This window comes from Trachypithecus francoisi, unplaced genomic scaffold (assembly GCF_009764315.1).
Source record: "Trachypithecus francoisi isolate TF-2019V2 unplaced genomic scaffold, Tfra_2.0 Lachesis_group2, whole genome shotgun sequence".
Taxonomy (NCBI): domain Eukaryota; kingdom Metazoa; phylum Chordata; class Mammalia; order Primates; family Cercopithecidae; genus Trachypithecus; species Trachypithecus francoisi.
In genome coordinates, this window is record NW_022681465.1 from 164,510,803 (window position 1) to 164,535,627 (window position 24,825).

Sequence of the window (24,825 nt, forward strand, 5' to 3'; positions counted from 1 at the left end):
TCTACCTTAGAAGCCCCACTAAAGTTAAACTTTAAGTACAAGCTTATCCCAAATTTGTTTATTAGCTTTAGGGTCCTAGCAAATCTCTGTCTGCCTCCTTTGCAGAAAATCCCCCTTTTCTTGGCTCAATGGAGCAAATTCCCTCTAAAAAGCTTTACTGATGCAATTTGAACCCTTTGTAATGTTTAATGCTAATTATAAGATATTTATCCACACAATAGTATGTTGATTTCTAAGTCACTCTCTCCAGAACACTAACTCTGAATCATGATTTCTTTGCCAAATCCATCATAATCCCCTCCCCACCTCATCACCTTTCTCTAACACATATTAATGTACCTCACCTTCTTTAAAGTACAGAGTCTAATAGCTTTATCTAACCAATGATGGATGAAAACTTTTAGAGACAAAATATGGATCTGTGATTTTTGTACTTTCTATATACATACTGTATATTTAATAACACCTGGTCCCAAATATAGTCAATCATTGAATTTGACAAATTCTCTTTCTTGTATATCTCTCGTTGTTTTTTTTTTATTTTTACTTTTTTGAGACGGAGTCTTGCTCTGTCGTCCAGGCTGGAGTGCAGTGGTGTGACCTTGGCTCACTGCAAGCTCTGCCTCCCGGGTTCACACCATTCTTCTACCTCAGACTCCCAAGTAGCTGGAACTACAGACGCCTGCCACCATGCCCAGCTAATTTTTTGTATTTTTAGTAGAGACGGGTTTTCACCGTGTTAGCTAGAATGGTCTCCATCTCCTGACCTCGTGACCCGCTCGTCTTGGCCTCCCAAAGTGCTGGGATTAGAGGCGTGAGCCACCGCGCCCGGCTGGTACAGCTCTCTTTAAAGAAACTCCGTAGACTCTTGTGGGCAATCTGGAAGGCTTAAGAGAAGATTGTTTCTGTGAAGCTGAAGGTAGAGTCCATGCAGCAACTCTGTGAATTTATACGAACCATGTAAAACCTGATTTTCCCCACCCGCTATCATCCCCAGCTGTGCCACTGGCAGAGCCAGCCTCAAGATTCCAGATTTTGAGTCTCTTTGATCACTTGCTTCTAAATGAAATCCAGCAAGAGAGAAGCAGGATTTTACTTGCTGTTCTGACATTTCACCATCTTCCTCAGATTTAGTTTGCTCTGATATGTGGGCGTCAACAGAAAATGGCACACAAATATCCATCAACTCTTTCTAAAATATGGTAAAGTTGATGTGTACAATAGCTCCCAGGTCACACAGCCTATAAATACACCACATAGATATGAAAATATGCTCCTGAACCTACAGTTTCAGATAGAGAAACACCAGCCTAGAGTCTTACTACTGAGCATTTTTAAAGCTACACATGGTCATTGCTAAAAGAGAGAGATCCTTCTGTCATAATATTTATTCATGAGAGGTGCAAAGAATTATATTTTAAGGTTAGAAATTTTCCCAACACACACTGTCTTGACAATAAAAATAAACAAAAACCCATCCGTGAAAACTAATTAAAATATATTTTTAAAAATTCGCTGTACTGAAGATGTTGAAAACAACTGTTTACGATCAACAGTGTTTAAGACAACACAGGTACGTAGGACATGAATGGGAGAAGAGTGGGAGCTGCGCAGCTAGAATTTCATTGGCACAAATTTCCAAACATGTCAGACTTGAAACTGACCAGCAAGGATTGCTTTGCTGGGAAGTCATTCTAAAGTCTAAATTCTTATTCTTAGATCCAGGGCTGAAAGGCAAAATAAATTCTTCGGGCAACACAGTTTTGGAGAAGTCATGGAACGATCTCTCAAAATGTTACTGAGTCTTTTCCCAACTAAGCTTTTAACTATTCCAGTTAACTAAAAACTAGATATTTATGGACATTAAACATGCTACTGTTTAGGCTACAATCTCAATCCTCCATTTCCATTCAGTGAAGCCTTTATCCACAACGATGACTTTAACTCAAAATGGTAGCCTTGTAACGGTTACCATGGCAGAGCTTTTTGGTTACTTTGGTTACCTCTTGAGCTCCACACTCCGGGGAATGTGTGTTTTGTGCCTGGAAGAGCATTGAGGGGGAAACATTCCTATGGGCTCAAACTGGACATAACTTGTTTTTAATGCTTAATGCAAACATTTAGTTGTATTCTCATTAGCAATTCCACAAAGAAGAACAACGCCTCCTATTCTGATTTCCACCTATTCCCTCTGCTGAACTTCCAGTCTCACAATTCACATTGTTCCTGCTTCCACTCCCACCCTACTGCCCTCTGCATTCTCCCCTACTCCTGAAGCAGCCTCCCTGTTTGATCCTCCAAACCTCCTCTTGCTTTTCATCTCAATCCTTCCTCTAAACCAGTTCTTCTGTGAGGGAGACAATAGCAATTCACAACCAAGGCTTCCCGCACCCACTAAACCTGACGGATGAGAAACTGGCTTGTTAGGATCAGTAACATAGTTGAAGAATGAATAATTGATAACTATTTATTTTGATTTTGCATTCCTTTGTCTCTTCTTGGATTTTGTGATTTATTGGTAGCCTTCTATGAGAAACTCAGGCCCTTCTCAGTTCCTAAACCGCAATATTGTCATGAGTTTTTAATGGAAAAAGTTGAAGAGGTGTAGAGTTACTATTTTAGTTTTTCTTTGTTTTTAAGATGATTCATATTTAAACCATTTGTGGACTCTGACCTGGCTATCCTTCTTGCAGAAATCACACCTGCTTGAACAAGTCTGTCTGAATCATTTTTTAAAATATGGTCACTAATTATTGTTACAGATTCTGAGACTATGACAAAACTTTTCAGTCATAAAGTCTCAAGCAAACTCTTCCAGGTCCCTTTTTACTCTCTGTAGTCTCCCGACGGGATTTATGCCAGCCCTCAGTAAATGGCACATAAAAGAATGGGAAAAGATTGGGCAAAACATTGAATTATTTGTATTTGAAACACTACAAATGATAAACATCTGCACGTAAGCAGTTACTTAAATAAGATTTAAAATTAGAAACAACTTCCTTTTATTATTTTGTGAGAGAGGGGATTGATATCCTCAATGATTTTTAGGAAACTATACAAAAATTTACTTGTTTAAATTTTCAAAAATTCTGAGTTTTTTCATTCAATTTGCTTGAGGGTGCTTCTAGAGGAATTTCTGACAAGAGAATTTGAGAGTGGAAAGGCTAAAGCAGAAAAACAACAAAATAATAAAATAGGGACAGTTACATCCCATCCTTGGCCCCCGCAATCAGGAAGGTGAAGGGTAACATCAAAAGGGTCTCATGGAAAAGTGTGCGCCATCAGGCCTTTCTCTGCTCTGCATGGGCTCCCACTCTCAAGGGACACAAATGTCTCCAGGAACATGCATCCAAAAATGGATGTCAAAGAAACCGGTAACATCAGCTGCATTTGATTTAACACTGAGCACAGGAAATATGCGTCATAAAAATTCCCAGTTGGGGCATTTGGTTATGGGTTCAAGCAAGAGTTAGAGAGAAACAGGTAGGAGGACATTCTCCAGGAAGCTGAGAAAGTAAAGGTTAGGGCAGCAAAGCTGGAGGAAAAAGAGTGTGGTCAGAATTGCCTTGAAACATCAAAGATTGTCTTTTTCAGTTGCAAAAGTCGTAAGCAGTAATTTTCCATTCCCCATGGCATTGGCCTCTGCCTAAGCAACCACTGTGTTCTCACTCAAGTGAAGGTGAGCAGAAACGCCCCATACTAATTCCTCCTTTGGCAGAAACAGAACAGTCTCCTACATGCTCTCCTTGTGCCCAGAAAGAATGAGTGAGTAATTCCTTGGGCTCAACAGGGACATGTATTTTTTTGAAGACAGTGAAATAATTAAGAGTTAAAATCAATAAAATGGAATTTGGTACCAAAAAAATATATGCTTTTAAACAGTTGGATAAATGTTAAAGTATATATAGCAAATGAGGGTCAGGACAAGGCAACAATAGCAGCAGCACCAATGCACTGATAATCATCATCCACATTAATGAGGGCTAGCTATATCCCAGGACCACTTTCAGCTCTTCACCAGTGTCATCTCATTTAATTCTCACAATAATTCTGTTGAGGTAGGTTCTACCATTATTCCATTTTACAGATAATCATGATGCTGAATATCCAGAGCATTCTCTCACAAAGAATGTGGTTAAAACTTACCACTGAGCAAAATGTGGAAACGTTTTGTTGTTTTATTTATTTTGTTGTTTTATTGTTTAGCAAGCACTTACATAAGATTGACTGTGTTGTAGGTACCAGTCTAAGGACTTTATAAAAATTAACACATTTAATCCTCGTGACAAATCTGTGAGCTAGATACATTTAGTATCCCCATTTTGCAGTTGTGGAAATAAAGCCTCAGAGGGATCAAGCAATCTACTCACAGACACGCAGCTAGTAACTGGTAGAGCTGGGCTCTAAACCCAGGCAGTCTGTCTTGAATGTTCAGAGGAGAAAATGTTCTACACATGCAGTTTATACTCAAGAATTTCTTAAATATTTAGTCAACTTATCCAATTTACTGGGGCAGGGAGCAGTGTGTATGGAGGGGGTAGATAGTGTGAGGAGAGGCTGGGGAGAGGAGAGACAGGCATTTATCGAGTCTCCCTTTTCTTTTCAGACCTTGCCCGTGACTCTATCACGTATCATGATTATTGGTGTAAGTACTCATATTTCCTCTTATGCATGTTACCACCTGGTAAATCTGATGATGATAAACTTATCACTGGGGAGTAAATGATATCTAACAGGTGAAAGAATAGGCAAAGTCCATTTCAGTGCTAATAGCTAATGCTTACAGCTTTGATTTTATTTTACCTAATAATTTTAATATTTCTTCACATTTGTGAACAAAATAAATTAAAATATATCACATTTTGACTCAACTATCTAAGCACATATTTCTGTCTAAGCATTTCTGTTTAAGCCTTCCTATCTAAACATTACTAAGTACACAACCCTCTTAAAAAAATCCCTTAATTTTCAAATAAGTTCAGACTAAAAACATTAACTTCTTCATAAAGAAGAATTGCTGCTACTATATTACCGGCACTACCCCCAACTCCCATGCAAGGAGAGGAAATTAACTTTTGTGGTAGAGTTTGAGCATCTGGAAAGCCTTTGGTTGGGAAACCTGGTCTCATTAATAAAACAACCTGAAAATGCCCCAACAAGGGAGGGAATGGAGATTGGTGCTTTGAAAAGGAAAAGGAAGTAGAAAAACCTGAGGGGAAGAAGTTGCTTCAGAATTTAGAGCAGATTAAATATTGGGGGTTCTTAAGACAGCAGAGAGCGTACTCCACTTGTATACAGGTCCTTTGGGTAATAAGACCTGAAATAGGCAGTTATATATAGAGAGGCCTGATGCTGAGTGTTGTATATAGACAAGGAGCTGCTATAAACCCTCTGTTAAAGCTTAGCAGTGAACAAAAAGAGCCACAAGGCTTTGAATGGGCCCATAGGCATGGGCATGGAGCAGAGGGAAGGAAAGTCACAACTGACTAGAAGTTAGTGGCCCCAACTTTTGGCAAGTAAAGTTACTGTGGTACTTCTGCAAATCCCAGGAAGGAGAGAGGACCACCCTTCCTCCCAAATGACCGAAACTGAACTTTCTGCTAACAATGACACATGGAGCCTGAGTCAGATTTGATTTTATTAAACAACAACAAAAAAGTGACTTTTTTCCCTTGAATATCATAGAGCAAGACTGTACGTTCTCTTTCATATCTTTGTATTGTCTTGTATTTATTGCATAAATTTTAATCTCCAGTTTAACTTGGCTTAATAATAATAATAGTAATAATAAGCCAATTTCTAATGTTCTTCACCCTGGAATCAAATTGTGAAGAGAGATCCAAGAGAAAATAAATCACTTAAAAGACTAACATGGCGGAATCTGATGGCTGCTTAACAAAAATCATGTTCCACTCTCCTTCCTGGGTATACAGATAGCCTACCCTTTTCAACATTCCTTGTAATTAATGTAGTCTTATGACTGAGTTCTAACCAATGCACCACTTCCAGGTATGACCAATTAGAAATTTTCCAAGCCCACATCTCAACAATCTCTTCTCTTTTGGTCAATTGGGATAGAGATGACCCCAAAATGACCTTGGATCTTACATGTTGAGCACAGCAGAAGCCCCAACAGTTTTTATCACAGAATGACACTAAAGAACAATGAATGGGCAGAGTCTGCCCACCAGCACATCCCACAATGGACTGTTATTTGAATGAGAAAGAAATAAACTTCTATTGTGGTAAGTACTGAAATTCTGGGATCTGTTTGTTACAAAAGCTTGCATTATGTAACTAGCAAACTTAAAGTGACTGAAACAGCCACTACAAAACCTAATTCTCCCTCACTTACAATCAGTCGCCACTTATTCCTGTCCTTTTTTGAAGAACGTCTTTCAAATTGTAGAACAGATGTAAGAGAATAGCAGCCTGAATATAAAATCCAGTGTAAGGCTCATGTTTAGGCTGTGAATAAATATATTTTGTTTGCCACACAGAGCAATCTATTTTATTCAAATCAGTTAACAACGTTTACAAATGAGAAGATTTCACACCAAAAATCTGGATTTTCATTGTCTGAAAAATCAGTGATCTTGGGCCTTATTCTCCTTTTTATGTGAGTCAGGCACCCTCCGGACCCACATGGCTGGTTCTGGCCATCTTCCCTCTTCTACATTACTTACTTGGCCTTCGACTGCAGTTGACTTTGCCAGCTGGATTATCATAAATAGCTGGGGATTAAAACTATATGCAATACTAGCTAGCCTAGAATTACAATAAGGAAAGATTACTTTAACTATTTACTTGTTATGTCCTTGGGTTCTTTTGATGGAAATTATAGAAATAGCCAAATAAAACCAATTATTACATTTGCTGGTCTGATATTGCTCAAGAGTTTTTCCCCCACTATGTCTTTCAATATTCCCTATATGAAATTCAACACAGAATCTCGTTCTAGGGTTAACTCAGTAGAAATAAATGGTAGCATCCTGTAGAATCCCCCCAACACACTAATTATTTATTTGATCATTTTCCTTGATCTGCCTTTGGCTGTTAGAAAGATAAAAGCCATATTTATGTTTCAATTCTATTGCATGGGAAGTTAGAATTCACACATGTGTATCCTGTTTGTTTTCCCTGATATTTCTATTTTATTTAAATATGTATTCTCAGTTATGGCTCTTTAAGTGCTTTTTAAAAACTCAGCTATTTCGCATATTTGCTTCTTATAAACAATCTCAGATCCTTTTTGAAATTAGAGTATAAATAAATACAGTTAAATTAAACATTATAGTTAATATTTAACAACAGTATAAAATTGTATCAATAGAACAGCAAAAGTTTAACATTCATAAAGTAACAGGCTATATCCAATTGAGATGCAAATTTTTATTTGATTTTGTTTCTTCCTTTTTGAAAATAAGATAAAATTATACATAAATCTCTTAATATCTTTTTTGGATGATTTGCTACAGAGAGATACACTTAACTGTTGTTGCTTTGCTCATTTTTAAAAATCAACATTAAATCCAGGTATATGGCATTTACACATTCTCTCATTTACTCCATTCTCATTCATTGAAAAAGGCATTTACTGAGCACCTCCTGTGTGTCAAGAACCATATGTGAATAAAGTCAAGTCCCAGTACCTGGGGAACTCAACTGATGGAATAGAATAAAGAAAAAAGAGATCCATAGAATATGTGCAAGGAGAGGTTGGCTTCTCACTGAGAAGGCAAGAAAGGCTTGTCCTTTAGGGGAGATGAGTGCCAAGTGTTGAAAGTAAGTAGTGGATGAAGCAGAGGGAAAGACTCACTCTGCAAAGAGATGGAGGCCTGAACCTAGAGGAATTCCTAGTGAATTCCAAGTCCTCAAATGAGCACCGTCGCTGAGTGTCAATTAGCAGTAGAGGGTAGAGTGAGAGTGTCAGGAGACCTATGGGCAACCACCGAGGGTTTTAAGTGAGACTTATGTAACTGAATCCACAGTCCATGGAACTGACTTTGCAAGAACCACTCAGGGCCAATATGGATCTGACTACTTCCCTTAGGATTCATTGATTTCCTTTGAGACTGTACATTTCAGAAAGGATTTATGTATCTTGAATAAAAAGGTAGATATACTAAGTGAGAAACCACTAAAATAAGAACTCAAAAGATGTGATAAAGAGAATTTAAGGGCAGAGAAGTAAAATGGGGCAAGAGGGAAGGTTCACACAATTCATGCCCGAGTGTAAAGTACTCACTTGTTAGAGGTAAGGCAAAAGTTTGGTGTAGTCTTTCTGATGGTCAAAATAACCATTTATAAAAACAAAAATGCATCCATGAAATAAAACCAAGTTCAGTGCTCAGAGGAAGCAGCAACATTACTGTTGCAGAAAGGCATACTAACTAATAGAATAATAAATGTCCTCAATAATAACCTGATAGTAAACACAGTAGTAAGCTTCACAGGGCCGTTTCTTATAAAATCCTCCCACAGTAAGTCATGAAATTCAGACTACCCGCTCCTGCCTGCCATTCAATAAAGCAGCTCTAGGGCACCTTGGTGAGGTCTAGGAATGTGGCTCTCTGCTGATCTCACTTAATTCAGGAAGGATTTTAAGTTATATATCTGAAAAAAAGGACTATATTTTAAATAGTCCTGCTTCTTTTCACCTAAGCTTTTTTAAGTTAAGCATTGAGCTCAAATATTGACTCCTGATCATCCTAGGAGTGGAGTGAAGCACAGAGTTCTCTGGTAGAAATGGCCACCTTGGTTAGGGGTAGAACAGAAATCTTTTGGCAATGATTTTCTTGATATTTCTTGAATTGAAGGACGACTCATATTTATTCATCCACTCATCCATTGATTGACTGAAGGACTGATTGAACAATTGATTGACTGAACAAATACTAACTGACAATCTACTACTCAGAAGGCATAGTGAACTAGACCCAGACTCTACCCCCAAGAAGCTTATGATCTAACGGGGGATAAAGAAAGAAACAGACAATTAAATGATAAGCAGATAGCTCTGGGAAAGGTTTAAGAAGACATTGACCATGGAAAGGAATGTGCTGAGAAAGTACTGACCTGACAGGACGTGGCAGGATTCTTTTCAGAAAGCACTTTTGTCTTTGATTAATATACTTCCTAGTATTGTCTATAAAATAAATAGGCAGCTAACATGAGGTGCCTTATTTTATAGAATTATGAACTATAATCTCATAAACTGGGGAACAGTTACTGTAAGGGATAACTCGATTTTAGAATAACCTGTTAATAGATTTATTGAACACTTACTATGTTCTGGGCACTCTGCTAACCACTTCATGTGAATTATTTCACTTTACAACCTCCAAAAACCCTATGGGGCTAAGTAATGTCACCTTCTTTCTACTGACAGGAGGAATAGAAATAGAGTAACCTTTGCCAGGTTCACAACTGGTAGCAGGGCTGAGGTCTAGCCCAGTGTTTCACTTCCCAGTGCTGTTTTCCTCTTTGGCGTGGATTAGGCAGCAGGACCAGAGGCCTTTTAAAACCCCTCATGATTCGCATAAATAGCTCATCTTTCTGCTCTCTGTAATGGAGAGGTATGCCTCTCAGTCTTCTTAGAGTAATTTAAATTTTTAAGAACAATCAAAATATGATTTCTATTAGATTCTTACAGTAATATTAAAGGGTGAGTTCTGAGTGAGCCTCGATGGCTGGAGGTTTATATAGATAAATGTGGCTCAGGATCAGAGCAGGGAAAAGCTGAGACTGTCTTACATTGTTCCCATCTGATTTTTCAACAAGTAAATAGGGATTGTAGTGATGATCTGTATTTGAATATGAGAACCTCTAAAATCTGTATATTCCTTTGATAGAATATTGACGTGAGAAGTCTAAACTTATTAAGTAAGAAACTGAAATACATGTTTGAAGAAATGTATGGTTAGCTAATAGGTATTTATTTAAAAAAAAAGTCTACCCATTGTATCTAATCAAATAGCTAAGCAAAGACTAGACACATGCGAGGGTAGCTGGGTGGGTGGCTGGAGGGGGTGGGAGCAGGAATTGGTACAGGTGGTTGTTAAGCTTAAACTTATTCATTATCTATAGAAAATGAGGAAACAGGACTTAGATCTGACCAGAAAGGGGAAAATAAGCCTCCTGGGTGCCAGTCAGGGCCCTTGTGTGATGTAATGAACCCAACTCAAACTTTAAGTCCCTGCCCCTCCATGTGTCCTCACTAGTAAACCCAACGACTAATTAGTAGCTTCTAGAGCAATTTATTGCGCCTTGGCTATTTTATGGGGAAAAGAAAAGATAATATCCTGGTGGGGCTCCAAAGTGTCACTTTGAATATTGCCTCAATGTGTTAGAGATTAGCTTTTAACCACATCTAACTGGGCAGGATCTGTTAGTGGCTCATAGTTCAGAGAGTGCTGATTCTATCTAGGTTAGGAGCAACCTGCTGATGTGAAGAGAGCTCAGATCCCCTCCTCTTCTGAGCGCACAGAGAAGCTTGGCAGCAACACCCACTAATGGAATTTGAAAGCTTCTGCTATTCTTCTATGATATTCAACCTTTCCAGATTCAGCATGGGAAAGATGGGCCATGGGGTAAGCACATAAAGGGTTAAAATGAAGGGCTAAATGATCATCCAGTGCAGATAATCTAACCAAAGACGGTGGGATACAGAGAGGGGCTCATTTTAATATAATGAACACATGCAACAAAAATATTCCCCAGATTAATCTCAGAGCAATCATTCAGTACCACCTGGTTCTGTTCATAAATAATCACCGGGGAATTTTCCATTTAGACTAATGTACATGTGGCACTAAGAGAATGGCCCACAGGAAAGGAATTTCCCCATTCCTCATTGGCACAGGTAGAATTCTATTATAACCACTGATTAACTCTGCCATGTGGTCTGAGTCTGCCTCATGATCTTTTAACACTAAAGTTAAACACTAAAGTGCATTGGCATATATATGCAGCAAAAATCCTGACTTGGAAGTGAAATTCAGCTTTAAAAACAGGAGCCTTACAGTCAGAACATCTACATGCATGTCTGCTGTGCTACATACCAGCTGTTTACTGTGAGCAGGGCTCTTTGTGTCTTTGACTCTCACTTTCTTCTTCTGATCGAGGAGGGGGAGTGATACCTACTACATAGGATTATTGTGAAATATGAATGACACGATGTGGGTGGGAGCATTTAGGAAGCTGTATACTGTTATGTGACTCTAAGGTGTGATTAACTGCTGTCACTGTACAGTAGAATTAGTCATGACAAGCCTCAGGAATGAAGTGATGCTTCTAGAGCACACAGAAGTGTGGGGTTGGGAAAGGGAGGGCAGGAAGATCATTCTCATTTGACTCATCAGTTGAACAGACACGTATTGTGTGCTGCAGTATGTCTCCATGTCTCAATCCCCAGCACTGCCACTAGGAACCAGGCTGGAGAAGTATCCCAGCACAAGGAGCATGAGGCCCGTGAGGCCAGCTTCATCTGTGAGATGCTGGTCGGAGACGATGTCCTGGTCAGAAAGTAGGGGTCTATGCTGGAAGTGCTAGGGGCTTCACTGGACAGTGCAGTGCATCTCAGATGTTACCACCATCACAATCACCTACAGGACTTTAAAAACTCTGCATCCTTTTCCCAGAGTTTCTGATTTTAGCAGAATGGGATTAGTCCTCAAAATCTGCATTTCGAAGTCCCAGGTGATGCTAATGTTTCTGGCCCAGGAGCCACATTTTGAGAACCACTGGGATAAAAGAAGAATGATGAGTTCTCAGTTATATATATAAACAACTGACTCTGATTCTGGCTAGCTTAAAGAAAAAGAATTTACTGGAGGGTTTGTGGGTAGCTCCTAAAATCAATAGGAAACAGATTCAGAAATGGAGAGGATCTAGGACAGTTCTGGTTCAAGCAGCATAAGCTACTTCACCATCATGCCTGGGCATCCCTGGTAGAATGTACCAGCTCCAACTGTTTTATCTCTCTTTCCTCACCTGAATTTAATGTGCTGAGTCCCTGGAGAAAGAGTCCAGTTGGCACATGTCCACTCCTCAGCTAGTAGCTGACGGAGTTCTTTGAATGACTGGCCCTGGAAGATTGCACATAAAGGGAGAGATGCAATTGTAAAGAATATCTGGGTATTATTGCCAAAGGTGTGTCAGTGGATGCTTAGGCAGCAAAACAAAACACAACCAAACCCAAGGAAACAGGCCATGTCCTCTGTTATGGTAGGAACAAGTCAATTAGCAGAGGGCCTGGAATTCTAGGAGGGAGCAGTCCGCTCTTGTAGATTCTTAATTTAGAAAATAAAATGGCAGTTGATAGCTTCTTTAGAGGAGGAAAGGAAGTTAAACCAGCACTTTGGGAGACCCCTGTCCTGGGTGCTTCCCATGCCCTGAGTTCCTCACCCTGACCTTTCAGGCCTCAGTGGATCCTTGGGACTGTGGTTCAGGATCTTCTGGTTTCCAAAATTCACTCATCTGTCCTACACTTTTAAGCATGCTGTACAATTCATTTGAAGGATTCCCTCATCTGGATGTTTTTAACTATTTAGTTTATTATGAAATGTATCAAACATACAGGACTGTATAGAGAATAACATCACACTTGAGTGCCTACCACCCAATTACCCAGATTTCCATTTTGCAATGAGCCCATTGAATATTATAGAGCTTTTGGCCCTTGTCAGGTCTTGTGGGTGGCTGGAAACTGAGACATGGGATGGCCATTGAAATGGAGGTAAAGAGGGGAGGCAGACATCTGGAGTACTGCAGATATTCAGGTCATCAATGAAGAAGTGAAGAGATGGGGCTGAGCATACTTATACCTGCCAATACTAAACATAGGCAACATATGGATTCCATAATTTGGAAGGTATTAATTTTAAAATCTTTTTTTATTAAGATACCTATTCCTAACTCAAATTGCCTTAACATGAACAGATATCTTTAAGTAAATATAAACATTCACTTCAAATATTTGTTTTATCCCATGTAGGTCGTTAAACGGATAAGTAATCATGGGAAGGAGTGATAAAGATGCCCAAGGCAGCTTAGCCCGGTGGTGGCTCAGGCTGGGTGCCCACATGTGCACTGGGAGGGGTAACCCTTAATAATTTCTTTAGAAGTATAAGTTGTGACTAGGCACTGTAAATTTAATGGGATGAGATTTTAATTTTCAAAGTATTAGCAAATGATAACTCTGAAATGTTAAGGCTTTCATTTCCTCTCCATTTCATAGCTATCAATTTAATTAAACAATAATATTATTCAACTATTGAGTTCTAGAGCAGTGAACTCTGAATAAAAGCAAGCCTAGACATTATGTTGTTAATTTTCATGTTAAGACCATGTTTCCTTTAGAAACTCTTTTTATTTTATGCGAAATAGAAATTTCCAGCAACTGTGTTTTCTTTCTCTGCTATTTTTTCCCTTCTGTTTCCACTCTAAGAGATCCTTACCTTTTGTCATTTGCATGTTATATCTTGAAAGTGTCAGCCTCATTAAATTAATGCCTGATGTAATATTGACATCTTCACGGAATACAAGCCTTTTTCATAAAGTGATTTTCCCTGATATATAAGGATGCTCCTACAAATGCCAAAATAATTTTATTTTTATTTTAGCCATTTTAACAATTCATTTCAATAAAATCTGTACAAGACATCGAGCCAGACACTGTGGGAGTCATAAAGATAAACAGACGTATTTCCTCAGGAACTTGCAGTCTTGAAAAAGAGTACACATCAGATCATTCTCTTGTGGGGCATAGTGTGAAAAATGACTGAAAAGAGGCTCAGAGAGGTGCTGTGAATGCACCAAAGAAGGAGAGATTACTTCTGGATTGATAGTCAGGAAGAACTTCCTGGGAAAAAAAGGCTTGATAAAGAATGGGGAAAGTCTGGCAAAATCAATGGCAGGAACAGGTATTCAGGGTAGCAAGGAACTACAAGCAAAGCTGCTAGGGCAGAGATGCAGGGTGCACTTGGGGGTCGCAGTTGGAGATGGAGACGAGGCAGGAAAGGAGGTCAGGTCCCCACTGTCAGCATGATAAACACCATGGTCAGGAGGTTAGACTTTATTCTGGGATAATGGACAAGCATTGTCTCACTCAAGGCTTTGGAACGAAGGAAATGACATGATCAGAGTAAAATTCAATGCAATTCAGCAAAATATATTGAGTAGCTACAATGCACCCAGCTCTGTACTTAGTGTGGTGCATTCAGAGACACATTCTTAGTGTTGCCTTCAATGTCCCTGGAGTCTAGTGGGGGGACGGATATATAAACAGATAATGTCAACAACGTATAGTATATTGAGTTCTGTTAAACAAGCGGGAGGCCACTGGCCTGAGGTTCTCTCCCTATTTTGAGTTCCTACTTAACAAACTGAAATCTAACTTAGGAGTATATTTTTTGTAACAGATAGTTGGGTTTCAGCCAATCACAAGCAGCTGAACTTCAGCCAATCACAGGCACCCAACTGATCCAACCACACCCAAATAAGGCAAATACCTAACTTAGGTAGCCAACAGATAATGTCTTTACTTTGCTTCTGTGTTTCGCCTATAAAAGCTTGCTACTCATGCTGCTGGATGGAGCTCTCTCAACCTGTTCTGGTTCTGATTTCTACCCAATTCAGGCATCATTCTTTGCTCAAATGAACACTGTTAAATTTAATTTGCCTAAAATGTTTATTTTAACAGCTCAAATAGATGTATCTAAAGGAGGCTGTGAGGACCCACAGAAAGTAATCTGGGGACTAAAGGAGAAGTTGGTACCTAACTTGAGTCTTGCAAGGACAGAAAAGAGTTATTTGAATGAAGAGAAGAGAGAAGGATATTCCAGTTTAAGAGTATACTATGAGAAAAATCACAGAACATCAAATAATACTGGATGTGTAAAGAAAGACAACAGTTCATTCTACTAGTAGGCTCAGCATAAGGCAGAGAGAGGGGAGTGAGGGAGAAGAGAAGATGAGGGGCAGGGACTATGCTTTGGAAACTTCACTCAGGATGGAGGCACAGAAACCAGGAGACTATTATAGAGGTCAGTCCCACAGGTGTTACATTAAGGAGGCACACCTCAAACAGAAAGTCCAGATTTTCCATGGGACTCTCACTTAAAGGGGTTCGACTATATATTTTTCCAGGCAACTCTTATTAATACTTCAAGTTATTTCCTAATCTTCAGCATCCTCAGAACTCTCATCTCTTATTCCAGAAGAACCCTCACCCCATCTTCAGTGTTCCATTCCTACCACCCTAGTTTCTTAATCCCCTTTCTCTTCTCTGCCACTCCAGCAGATCACATTCACCCTGTGAGTGATATACTTTTGCTCTGTTTGGTTTTCTGCACCCATTCCAAATCTCTACACACAGATTTGTATCCTCTCTCTTCTCTGCCAATAGGGCTTGGTGGTGTCAGAGCAAGTGGACTACTTTGCAATGGGGAGTGAGGTTGTGGAAGGCTCTGAATTCACTCACAAATGTTAACAATTTGGGGACAGTTACAATAATTAAAATATAAGATGATCAGAAAGAACTAGAGAAGTGGCAGTATAATGGAATAGAAGACATGAAAGTGAGATAACTTGTACAAACATACTCAGGGCCTGACAACTAACCAAAGTAGGACAGAGGCAGAGAGAGGTAAGATTTTAAAATTGCTTTGTAGTTTGAATCTAGAAAAAAATAACAGTAGTGTGATATTATCCACCATGGCTGGGGGATACGAATAGAGAAACGTATTTAAGAGATAATAACAGAAGATGATAAAGTTGGCTTTGTATATGCTTAGCCTGAGGTGTCGGCAAGATGCTCAGGTCGTATTTAAGAACTAGAATACTTCAATCTGATGCCATGTACCAGCCATCTCTAAACCTGGGTGTTACAAATCACCATTCATAATCAAACTCTTCTGGAAAAATGACCGACAACAGCCTGTTCTTGGAGATTGTTTGTACATGGATAACTCTTGCAGGAAATAAACCCATTTAACTTTGCTTCCAACACTCTTTCCTAACTTTTGTTGTTTATTTATTTATTTATTTATTTTCAGAATATCTCTTAGTATCCTATGGAATGTTTTTTTCAGGGACAATGTGCTGAGCAATGCTCATTAAAACACTACAGATCTCTAATCAGGGGAGACTTAAGATAGAAGGAACTTGTTGTGGGAGAAGGCAGTTTGTTTGCATGGGAGTGAGAGTTGAAGCATTATGAACTGCTGAATCACCAAGAGTGAACAGAAAGAGAAAAGGAGGTTGCAGATAGAGCCTTGATAAACACCATTTGATACCTCAAATGGCACATAGAGAATATAATTTGGAGAGACAGCAAGTTGTAATAGCAAAATCATGGGTTTCAGAGTGTGACGAGTGATCTAATCTTTTTAAGATTCCATTTTCTTTCTGAAAATTAATGACTACCTTGTTGGCTTGTGTTGAGATTTAAAATAGATATGTGAAATATCTTCCACATAGAAAAGACATAATCCACTTTCAATAAATACTATTGTTAATACTGTTTTCATTTAAGTTTTTCTTGACATATTGAAGCAAAACCTTGATGAATACACTGCTATATTGAAACCTGAATGTTGGACAATTGCATATGAGAAATCTCAGTCATTGGTATCAATACCCTAATACAGGGAAGCAATCCTAGTTCAGACAAGCCTCAAGCAGTAACAGCATGGTACAGGAATAGCAACCATAGTAACTAGGCAATGAAAGGAGACACCATAGGAATTTCCCTAAGGCACCAGGAACTATGATTTTTTCATCTCTTTTTCACAAAGAGATGCTGGAAGCTAATATCTGAGCCTTAGTGAATACATTTGCCCTCCACATAAAATCCTGAGCTAAAAGCCCCTTCCATGTGAATGACTGTAGGTATCAAATTGTCATGACAGAACATCCTCTGACAATAGTCATTATCTGGCACCCTCAGGGGGAGACCAGGGGAAAGGCATCTGTAACAAATTACTGGCTAATGAGACATATTTCTGTCTAAATACGTCACAGTGCTACAAATGCAAGCCTTAGTCATTTTCAATATTGGACAATTGAGCATACAAGCCCAAAAAAGACTCTGAATTTAGAGTTAAAAGCTCTGCTAACTGCCACAGCAGATTAGCTTTTCTCTTCTCCAGCCCAAAAATGGGGACAATTACCAATATTTTACCCAAGTCAGTTCATTCCAAACCCCAAAGGAATTTGTTGACAACTAAGAGACATTTGTGCAGTCACCAGAATGTATTATCTTACAGTCTTTTGGAGGGCAATCTCATAGGTCTCAGGTCTGTCTGAGGAGCCTGGTGTAGTTAAGATTGGTCATTAACGTGATTGGTCAGCGTCTTTAATCAAGAAGTCATTCCATAACAGCCTAGATGTGGATGAAAAAGATGTCCAAAAGGATGGCAATCAAGTCTTTGAGGAGATGTCTAAGGCATTTGTTGTTCAGATCCTTGGGAAGGAATAGTGGCAGGGTGACAGATTTATGGTCACAGACACACAGGGCATGGTGGCAGGAGATGCTCACATGTTGTTCTCTGAGCAAACATAGGCTAGTGTGTAAATGAAATTTGCCATAGAAATTCATGGAGTCTGTCTCAGGCGAGTACTTGCAGGAGAAAATGGGCAACTATGCACTCTGATTGGTTTATATAGTCACTTGCCTAAAATCACAAGGCTGGGGCAGAGTGAATATATATATTTATACATAAACATAATATATATTAAATATATGTTATATATATATATATATGTATGTATAAAAAACAACGTTACTTAATGTGTGTCCTGAAGACTGGCAGCATCGGCATTGTCTAAATCTAGAATCACTCAAAAGTGCAAATTCCCGGCCCCACCCTAGGCGTGCAGGAAACAGAATCTGAGTAATTTGTTTTAAGAAGCTATCAGGTGATTCTTACATACAGTAAAGTTTAAGAAGCACTTCTCTAGAACTTTATCTGATGGGTCGATAATTACCATATCTCTCCACTTCCACCTACTCACCCAACTAGGCTGGCTTCTTCATCTTTCTGCCCTGAGTTTCCAGTTCTCTTCTCATGATAGCACCTGATTAGGCCATGTGATTATATGTAAGAGCTCAGTTTGGAATTTTTGTCATCCACAAAAATCAGAATTTTAGGTATGAAAAGAAGCTGTGTAGATGCAGTAAAACTACTCATTTTTAGCCTTGTGATTTGGTTTGCACCAGGCAAAACTCATTTATAACTTCTTTCCAGTTTCTATTCATTTCCAAGCTAACAATGACATAAATAAAGGGATGAAAAAAGGAGGCAAACACTTACCTGGGCTGTTAGTTGCTCCTGGGAAGCTTTTACTTCAGCTTGCAATTTCTGGATGCACTGAAAAGGAGACAAGTTTAGATACTAAGTGTGTAACTCTTTCTTTTACATACTCAACCTATTGCAGACATAAATGTGTATCAGTTTTCAAATCTTGTGAATGGCAGCATTATTTCAGCTACAGGTTTTGAAAATCGTCATTGGAGAAATCATCCCAGCATTCCTATTTCTCTTCTATTTTATGAAAGAGCCCAAAATAAAAACACACAAATACATTAAGAACTAGGATATGCCTGAGTAAGATAATGTTAGTTTGACATGCTACGGTTAATGCAAACACCCCTGTATCATATATATATCATATATATTGCATATATATTGCATATGTATATATGCCTCCACATGAGAGCATATTCATATATTCCAAGAGCAGATGCAATCCCTTTGGACTTAACAAGAGCTAAATTTGTATAATGATATATATATTAACACTCAGATATTCAGAGATTAATCATTTCTTATAAAGTAATTGATTAAGAAACATATGCCAAATGTTATGATCCTCTTGTTTTACTGCACAGAAACACTCCAATGTTGATAACTAAGAGACATTTGTGCAGTCAATACCATTTATAAAATAAATAGAATATTCAGCTAATATTATTCAAAAGGATACATATCAAACAAACTTTAAAACTACTACTAGCAAAATAAATTTTATGTCAATATTGATCAGGGAATAAAATTACTTTTAGCAAACAAAAATATTGTTATTTACCATTGTGAACTTAAAATGAACTTTTAATCCAGACTGAAATGGTTTTCCAGGATTATCAGTTCATATAAAATCAGGTAACTATTAAAATAAAGACGACGCTGTTCTACTACATACCTGGTTTTTCACAAGAACCATTTTTTCATATGGTTCCCCACTGGCTTCCTTGTGGTCCACAGCCTTCAGTTTTTCCTCCAGCCGGGATACTTGTTCAAGCAGTTTTGACTTTGTTCCTTCAGAGACTAAAAGCTAAAGATATTTTCTTTATAAGAGTATGTAAGTACAGTGATGTTTTAAAAGCTTCTTTTAAAAATTCAACTTAGAAATAATTTATCTTCCACCAGTATCTATTAAATATGAAAATAGCTTCTGGAGCATTCCTCATAAATGATAAATTAGCATAGAGAAAGAAGGAAAAATTGATTTTATTTATTGTTTATAACTAAGATCTTTCTGAACAAGACATGAAATCACCGAGTTACAATGGAGAATATAGAAGTACTAGAAATAGAGAAATTTCTAGTGCAAAGATCTCAACACTCATCTCCACTGTGTTTCAAGATTGCACTTTATTTTTACAGCTGAATCTGAAACTTGTAGTGTGATTTATATATGGTCCTTGAAACTTAACTCTTGGGGGGCTACAGCTATCTAGAAAGAGTGGGAGTTCTGACTCCCCTGAATGTTCGCCATAGAAGCAGCAGGGTGCATGGAACTGGGGTATATGCAGGAATTTCAAGCTAAAGTCTGATCAAAGGCAGATCTATGCTAAGCCACGGCCAAAAAATTCCTAGCAATGACTTTGCCTTTGTTTGACTGTTTGTAGATTCCTCTTGAGGAAAGTGGTAGTTTGATAGTCCTTAGTCTCTAATTCCCTTGGAGAGTGCCTGTACTAACTTCTTCTTTCATTCTGACAGCTATTGTGCTTTTTCTCTATAGTTCAGCAACAATCCTGAAAGACTCCCTGGAGAGGGACACACAAGTCTGTATTCACTGCAACTCAGCTCCCAGGGTATTCTCTGAAGCATGGATTATCTCTACATTTCTTTTGCATTACTCTGAATGTTATTGCAAGGCAAGTTGTCTCATCTTGAAAAAACTTAATTGTCCTTAAATTTTTAAAGACAATATATCAAATGTGGAAGCATGAAGAATTCAGTCCGCCAAGGAAATAAGCACGTTCTCTATACTGGCCCATCATACATACCAGCGTATCATATATACTGTGAGCACATCATACATACTGGCACCAAACCATCCAGCCACACACTCATTCACTGGACAAATGTTTGTTCAGTTGCTTCCTCCACAGCCATTGTGTTACGTGCCACAGATTGAGAAAGTGCAAAATAAGGGTTAGAGGGAACACACATGTTACAAACTGCTGGCCATGCCTTTTGGCTCTTGGTGGCCTTGGAGACCTGCAGTGCTCCTCATGATCACTAACACGTGTTTAACTCCTGAGTCCATGGTGGTTTGGGATTGCAGTCTGGCTTCTCTGCCTATCCTTCTATTTTATTAGAGACACAGTATAGTGTGATGGTTAAAGCCAAGGAGTCTTGTGTCTTTATCCTTTGGGTAAAAAAAACCCCTCAGTTTTGTACAAAAATTAGCCAGGCATGGTGGCAGATACCTGTAGTCCCAACTATTAGGGAGGCCAAGGCAGGAGGATCGCTTGAACCCAGGAGGCGGAGGTTGCAGTGAGCCAACATCACGCCATTGCACTCCAGCCTGGGGAACAGAGTGAGACTCTGTCTTTAAAAGAAAAAAAAAAAAAAAATCTCAATTTTGCTGTTTGCTATCTGTGTGATCTCAGCAAGTGACTCAACCTCCCTGGGCTTGAGTTTTTTAATCTGTAAATAGCGATGGGGATGAAAAGAATACTACTTATCTCATGGGTTGGTTTTGAGGATTACATGAGTTTAAACAACAGAAACATTTAGAACAATGCCTGGAACATATCAAGCATCTAGCAGCTCTTATTATAATTATTATTCTACCTCTTCTAGATCACAGTAGGTGTTTTTCTGCATTTTATCTAAATATTTATCAATTTTGTGTGTGTGTGTGTGTGAGATAGAGTCTCACCTTGTCACCTAAGTTGGAATGCAATGGCGCGATCTCTGCTCACTGCAACCTTCGCCTCTTGGGCTCAGGGGGTCCTCCGACCTCAACCTCCTGAGCAAGTGGGACTACAGGCTCACACCACCATGCCTGGCTAATTCTTTGTATTTTTGAGATGGGTTGTCACCATTTTGCCCAGGCTGGTCCCGACCTCCTGAGCTCAAGTGATCCACCCGCCTCGGCCTCCCAAAGTGCTGGGGTTACAGGTGTAAGCCACTGTTCCCAGCCTATTTATCAAATTGTAAAACAAAAACAAAATATCTGAAGACATCATAATCTTTATGAGCTGCATACCCTCAACTCAAACTATATTTGATTTGTTCATTTCCTATAACCACTCTAATGTTCAGAGAAATCTCCTGTCTATGTCTGGAATTATTTTTTTCTCATATATAATCTCTCTAAGTCGGGTCCATTTTACTCCCATATCTGTTTGTTATGTGATCCATCGTTACCATTTTATTGTCTTTCTTTTAAATCTACCTTCTATTGTTTGAAAGCCTCTATTCGTTCACTCAAAAGACATCATTTATTCACTCATTTGTTAAAGAAATAAATTGGACATTTGTTATATGTAAGAATTTGTAGATTAAAAAATGAAAACAATGTTGTTCCCATCCTCAAAAAACTCATACTTTAGCCAGAAATCAGATCATTTAAAAATAGCTATTATATAATGCAAAACTATATAGGTGAATAAATAATATTAATAGTAGTTAACATTTCTTGGGTACTTATTACATGTCAGACAGTCTGCAGAGCCTTTTGTTTTCAAATTTATTTTAGTATCTCAATTTATCTTCAAAACATCCTGAAGGTTCATTCTATTATAGCTCCCATTTTGCAGATAAAGAAGTTGAGTTTCAACAAAATTATATGACTTATCAAAGGATATAGCAAGTAAGTTCTGGAATTCAACTTTTTAGTAGTGGACATCATCAGGTTTGACCCTCTACACCCAAATTTGACCCCAGCTCCAAAATAGGCCCTGGTCATCATGACAATTCTATCCTCTTTGCTGTTGATTGGTTCAGGAATCAAAGCATAAACTAATCATAGCCTGGCTTTCCTGTAGCAACAGTTATCGTATAAGGAGATGTGACCTAATTTGGGTTACTCATACTGCACAGAATTGGAGAGTGATTTGGAGAAGCACTCTCTGTCACCGACCAGACGTGAATGCTACTACAGCCATCCTATAGACATCAGGAAACCAGGCATACTCAGAAAGGAAGAGTAAACAACAGAAAAAACTTAAGTTCTTGATGACATTATTAAAGTGCTTTATTAATCAATCTTGAAGCACACCCTACCCTCCAACTTGCACTTAGTGGGTCAATAAATTCCTTTATTGTTTAAGGAGTTGAGTTTTCTATTACCTGTTGCCAAAAGTATTCTACGGATATGCTGTTTGGTATCAAGGTTCCATGTTCTTGGCCACGAGTAAGAAAAGTTTATGAAAAACAGCAGAAACTAAAATCTATTTGGTAGATATAGTATACTAGGCATGCTGCTGGGTGCTACATATATAAATGTTACCTTACGTCACTGCTCAAAACCCTCTCAGCAATTTTCTTTATATTTTTTTGTTACCATCATCATAAAGATTGAGAAACTAAATGCTTTAGTGGTGAATTAACTTGTGTAAGATTCCAAAGCTAATAAGAAGAGGTTAGATTTAGGCCTTCATTTGTCTGCCTCTATTCCTGGTTTTATATCATATCCAAATCCTAACTCAGACTGCCTGTCACAATGAAGCCTGTGATGTTTTTTTCCTTACCATATGGACTTCAGCAATATTTCTCAGGATCTTAACTTATATACTTAAAGGAATTTTTTCTAATATCTTAGAATTCTCTCTAACCCACCATCTTGCTTTCTTTTATATAGACACTAACCCCTTATTTCCTCTCCTTTTGTAATAAGTTTCTTACTGAATATTTCTTTGACTCAGATATATCTAGCTCAGGTTCAGCTTAATTCTAAGAAATGTTGACTTAGAATCAGGATACCTATGCTTTAGTCTTAATTCCACAACTCACTGACTCTATAACCTTGGTGCCTTTAATAGGATTTTAAAAATAATTTCAACTTTTTTTTTAGATTCAGAAGGTGTATGTACATATTTGTTACATGGGTGTATTGCATGATGCTGAGGTTTGGGGTATGAATGGTTCCATCATCCAGGTAGTGAGCATAGTACCCAACAGGTAGTTTTTCAGCCCTTGGTCCTCTTCCTCCCCTCCCACCTCTGGTAGTCCCCAGTGTCTTTTGGTCCCATCTTCGTGTCTATGTGTACCCAGTGCTGAGCTCCCACTTATAAGTGAGAACATGCAGTGTTTGTTTTTCTCTTCCTGTATTAATTTGCTTAGGGTAATGGCCTCCAGCTGCATCCATGATGATGATTTCATTCTTTTTATGGCTGTGTAGTATTCCATGGTGTATTTGCACAACATTTTCTTTATTCAATCCACTATTGATGGGCACCTAGGTTGATTTGATGTCTTGCTATTGTGAATAGTGCTGCGATGAAGTTCATAGGTCTTTTTGGTAGAACAATTTATTTTCCTTTGAGTATTTACCCAGTAATGAGATTGGTGGGTTAAATGATAGTTTTATTTTAATTCTTTGAAAAAATCTTCAAAATGCTTTCTAAATTAGTGGCTGAACTAATTTACATTCCTACCAACAGTGTACAAGTGTTCCCTTTTCTCAGCAGCTTCGCCACCACTTGTTATTGTCTTTTTAATAATGGCCACTCTGACTTGTGTGAGATGGTACCACATTGTGGTTTTGATTTGTGTTTCTCTGATGATTAGTGATGTGGGGCACTTTTTCATACGTTTGTTGGCTGCTGCATCTCTTCTTTTGAGAAGTGTCTGTTCATGTCTTTTGCCCGCTTTTTAATTTTTTTAATATTTCACTTATTGAAATGTTTAAGTTTCTTGTAGATTCTGTATATTAGACCTACGTCAAATGCATAGTTTGAAGATTTATTCTCCTACTCTGTAGGTCATCTGTTTACATTGTTAATAGTTTCCTTTGTGGTACAGAAGCTCTTTAGCTTAATTAGGACCCACTTTTCAATTTCTGTTGTTGTTGCAGTTGTTTTTGAGAGCTTAGTCATAAATTCTTTCCCAAGGCCAATGTCCAGAATGGTATTTCCTAGGCTTTCTTCTAGGATTTTTATAGTTTGAGGTTGAACATTTAAATCTTTAATCCGTCTTGAGTTAGTATTTGTATACTGTGAAAGAAAGGGGTGTAGTTTTATTCTTTTGCGTAATAGGATTTTACTATGCTACGTTGTTATACCTTAGTAGGATAGTTATCTAGTCATATATGTTCAGATTAGGTTGCAAATTCCCCAGAAGGATGGATGAGGAATTCTGTCAAAATGTACAATAAAATACAGTCAAATTGGCCAGGGACAATCTTTGCTAAGATTATTCCATTTATTAACTTTTAAACTGTGAGTCTTAATTCTCATATGTAACATCACTTCACAAAAGCAAGATAAAGGGATGTTATTTTTTCCTCCTTACATGGACAAGTTGTAGCAAGAACTAATAATTTACTATTGGATTCTATTATATAATAGTGAAATTGTTTATC

The 24,825-nt window shown here is 38.2% G+C and overlaps 1 protein-coding gene across 1 annotated transcript in view; it reads right to left on the bottom strand.

The window, feature by feature from the left end:
- The window catches only part of CCDC192 (coiled-coil domain containing 192), a 241,297-nt gene that overhangs the window by 127,306 nt on the left and 89,166 nt on the right, over nt 1–24,825 (bottom strand). The window contains exons 4-5 of the mRNA XM_033181366.1: nt 19,207–19,338; nt 18,318–18,374 (exon numbers count right to left, since the gene is read on the bottom strand). Of these exons, the coding sequence (XP_033037257.1) occupies nt 18,318–18,374; nt 19,207–19,338 (189 nt within the window). The remainder of the gene's footprint in view (nt 1–18,317; nt 18,375–19,206; nt 19,339–24,825) is intronic.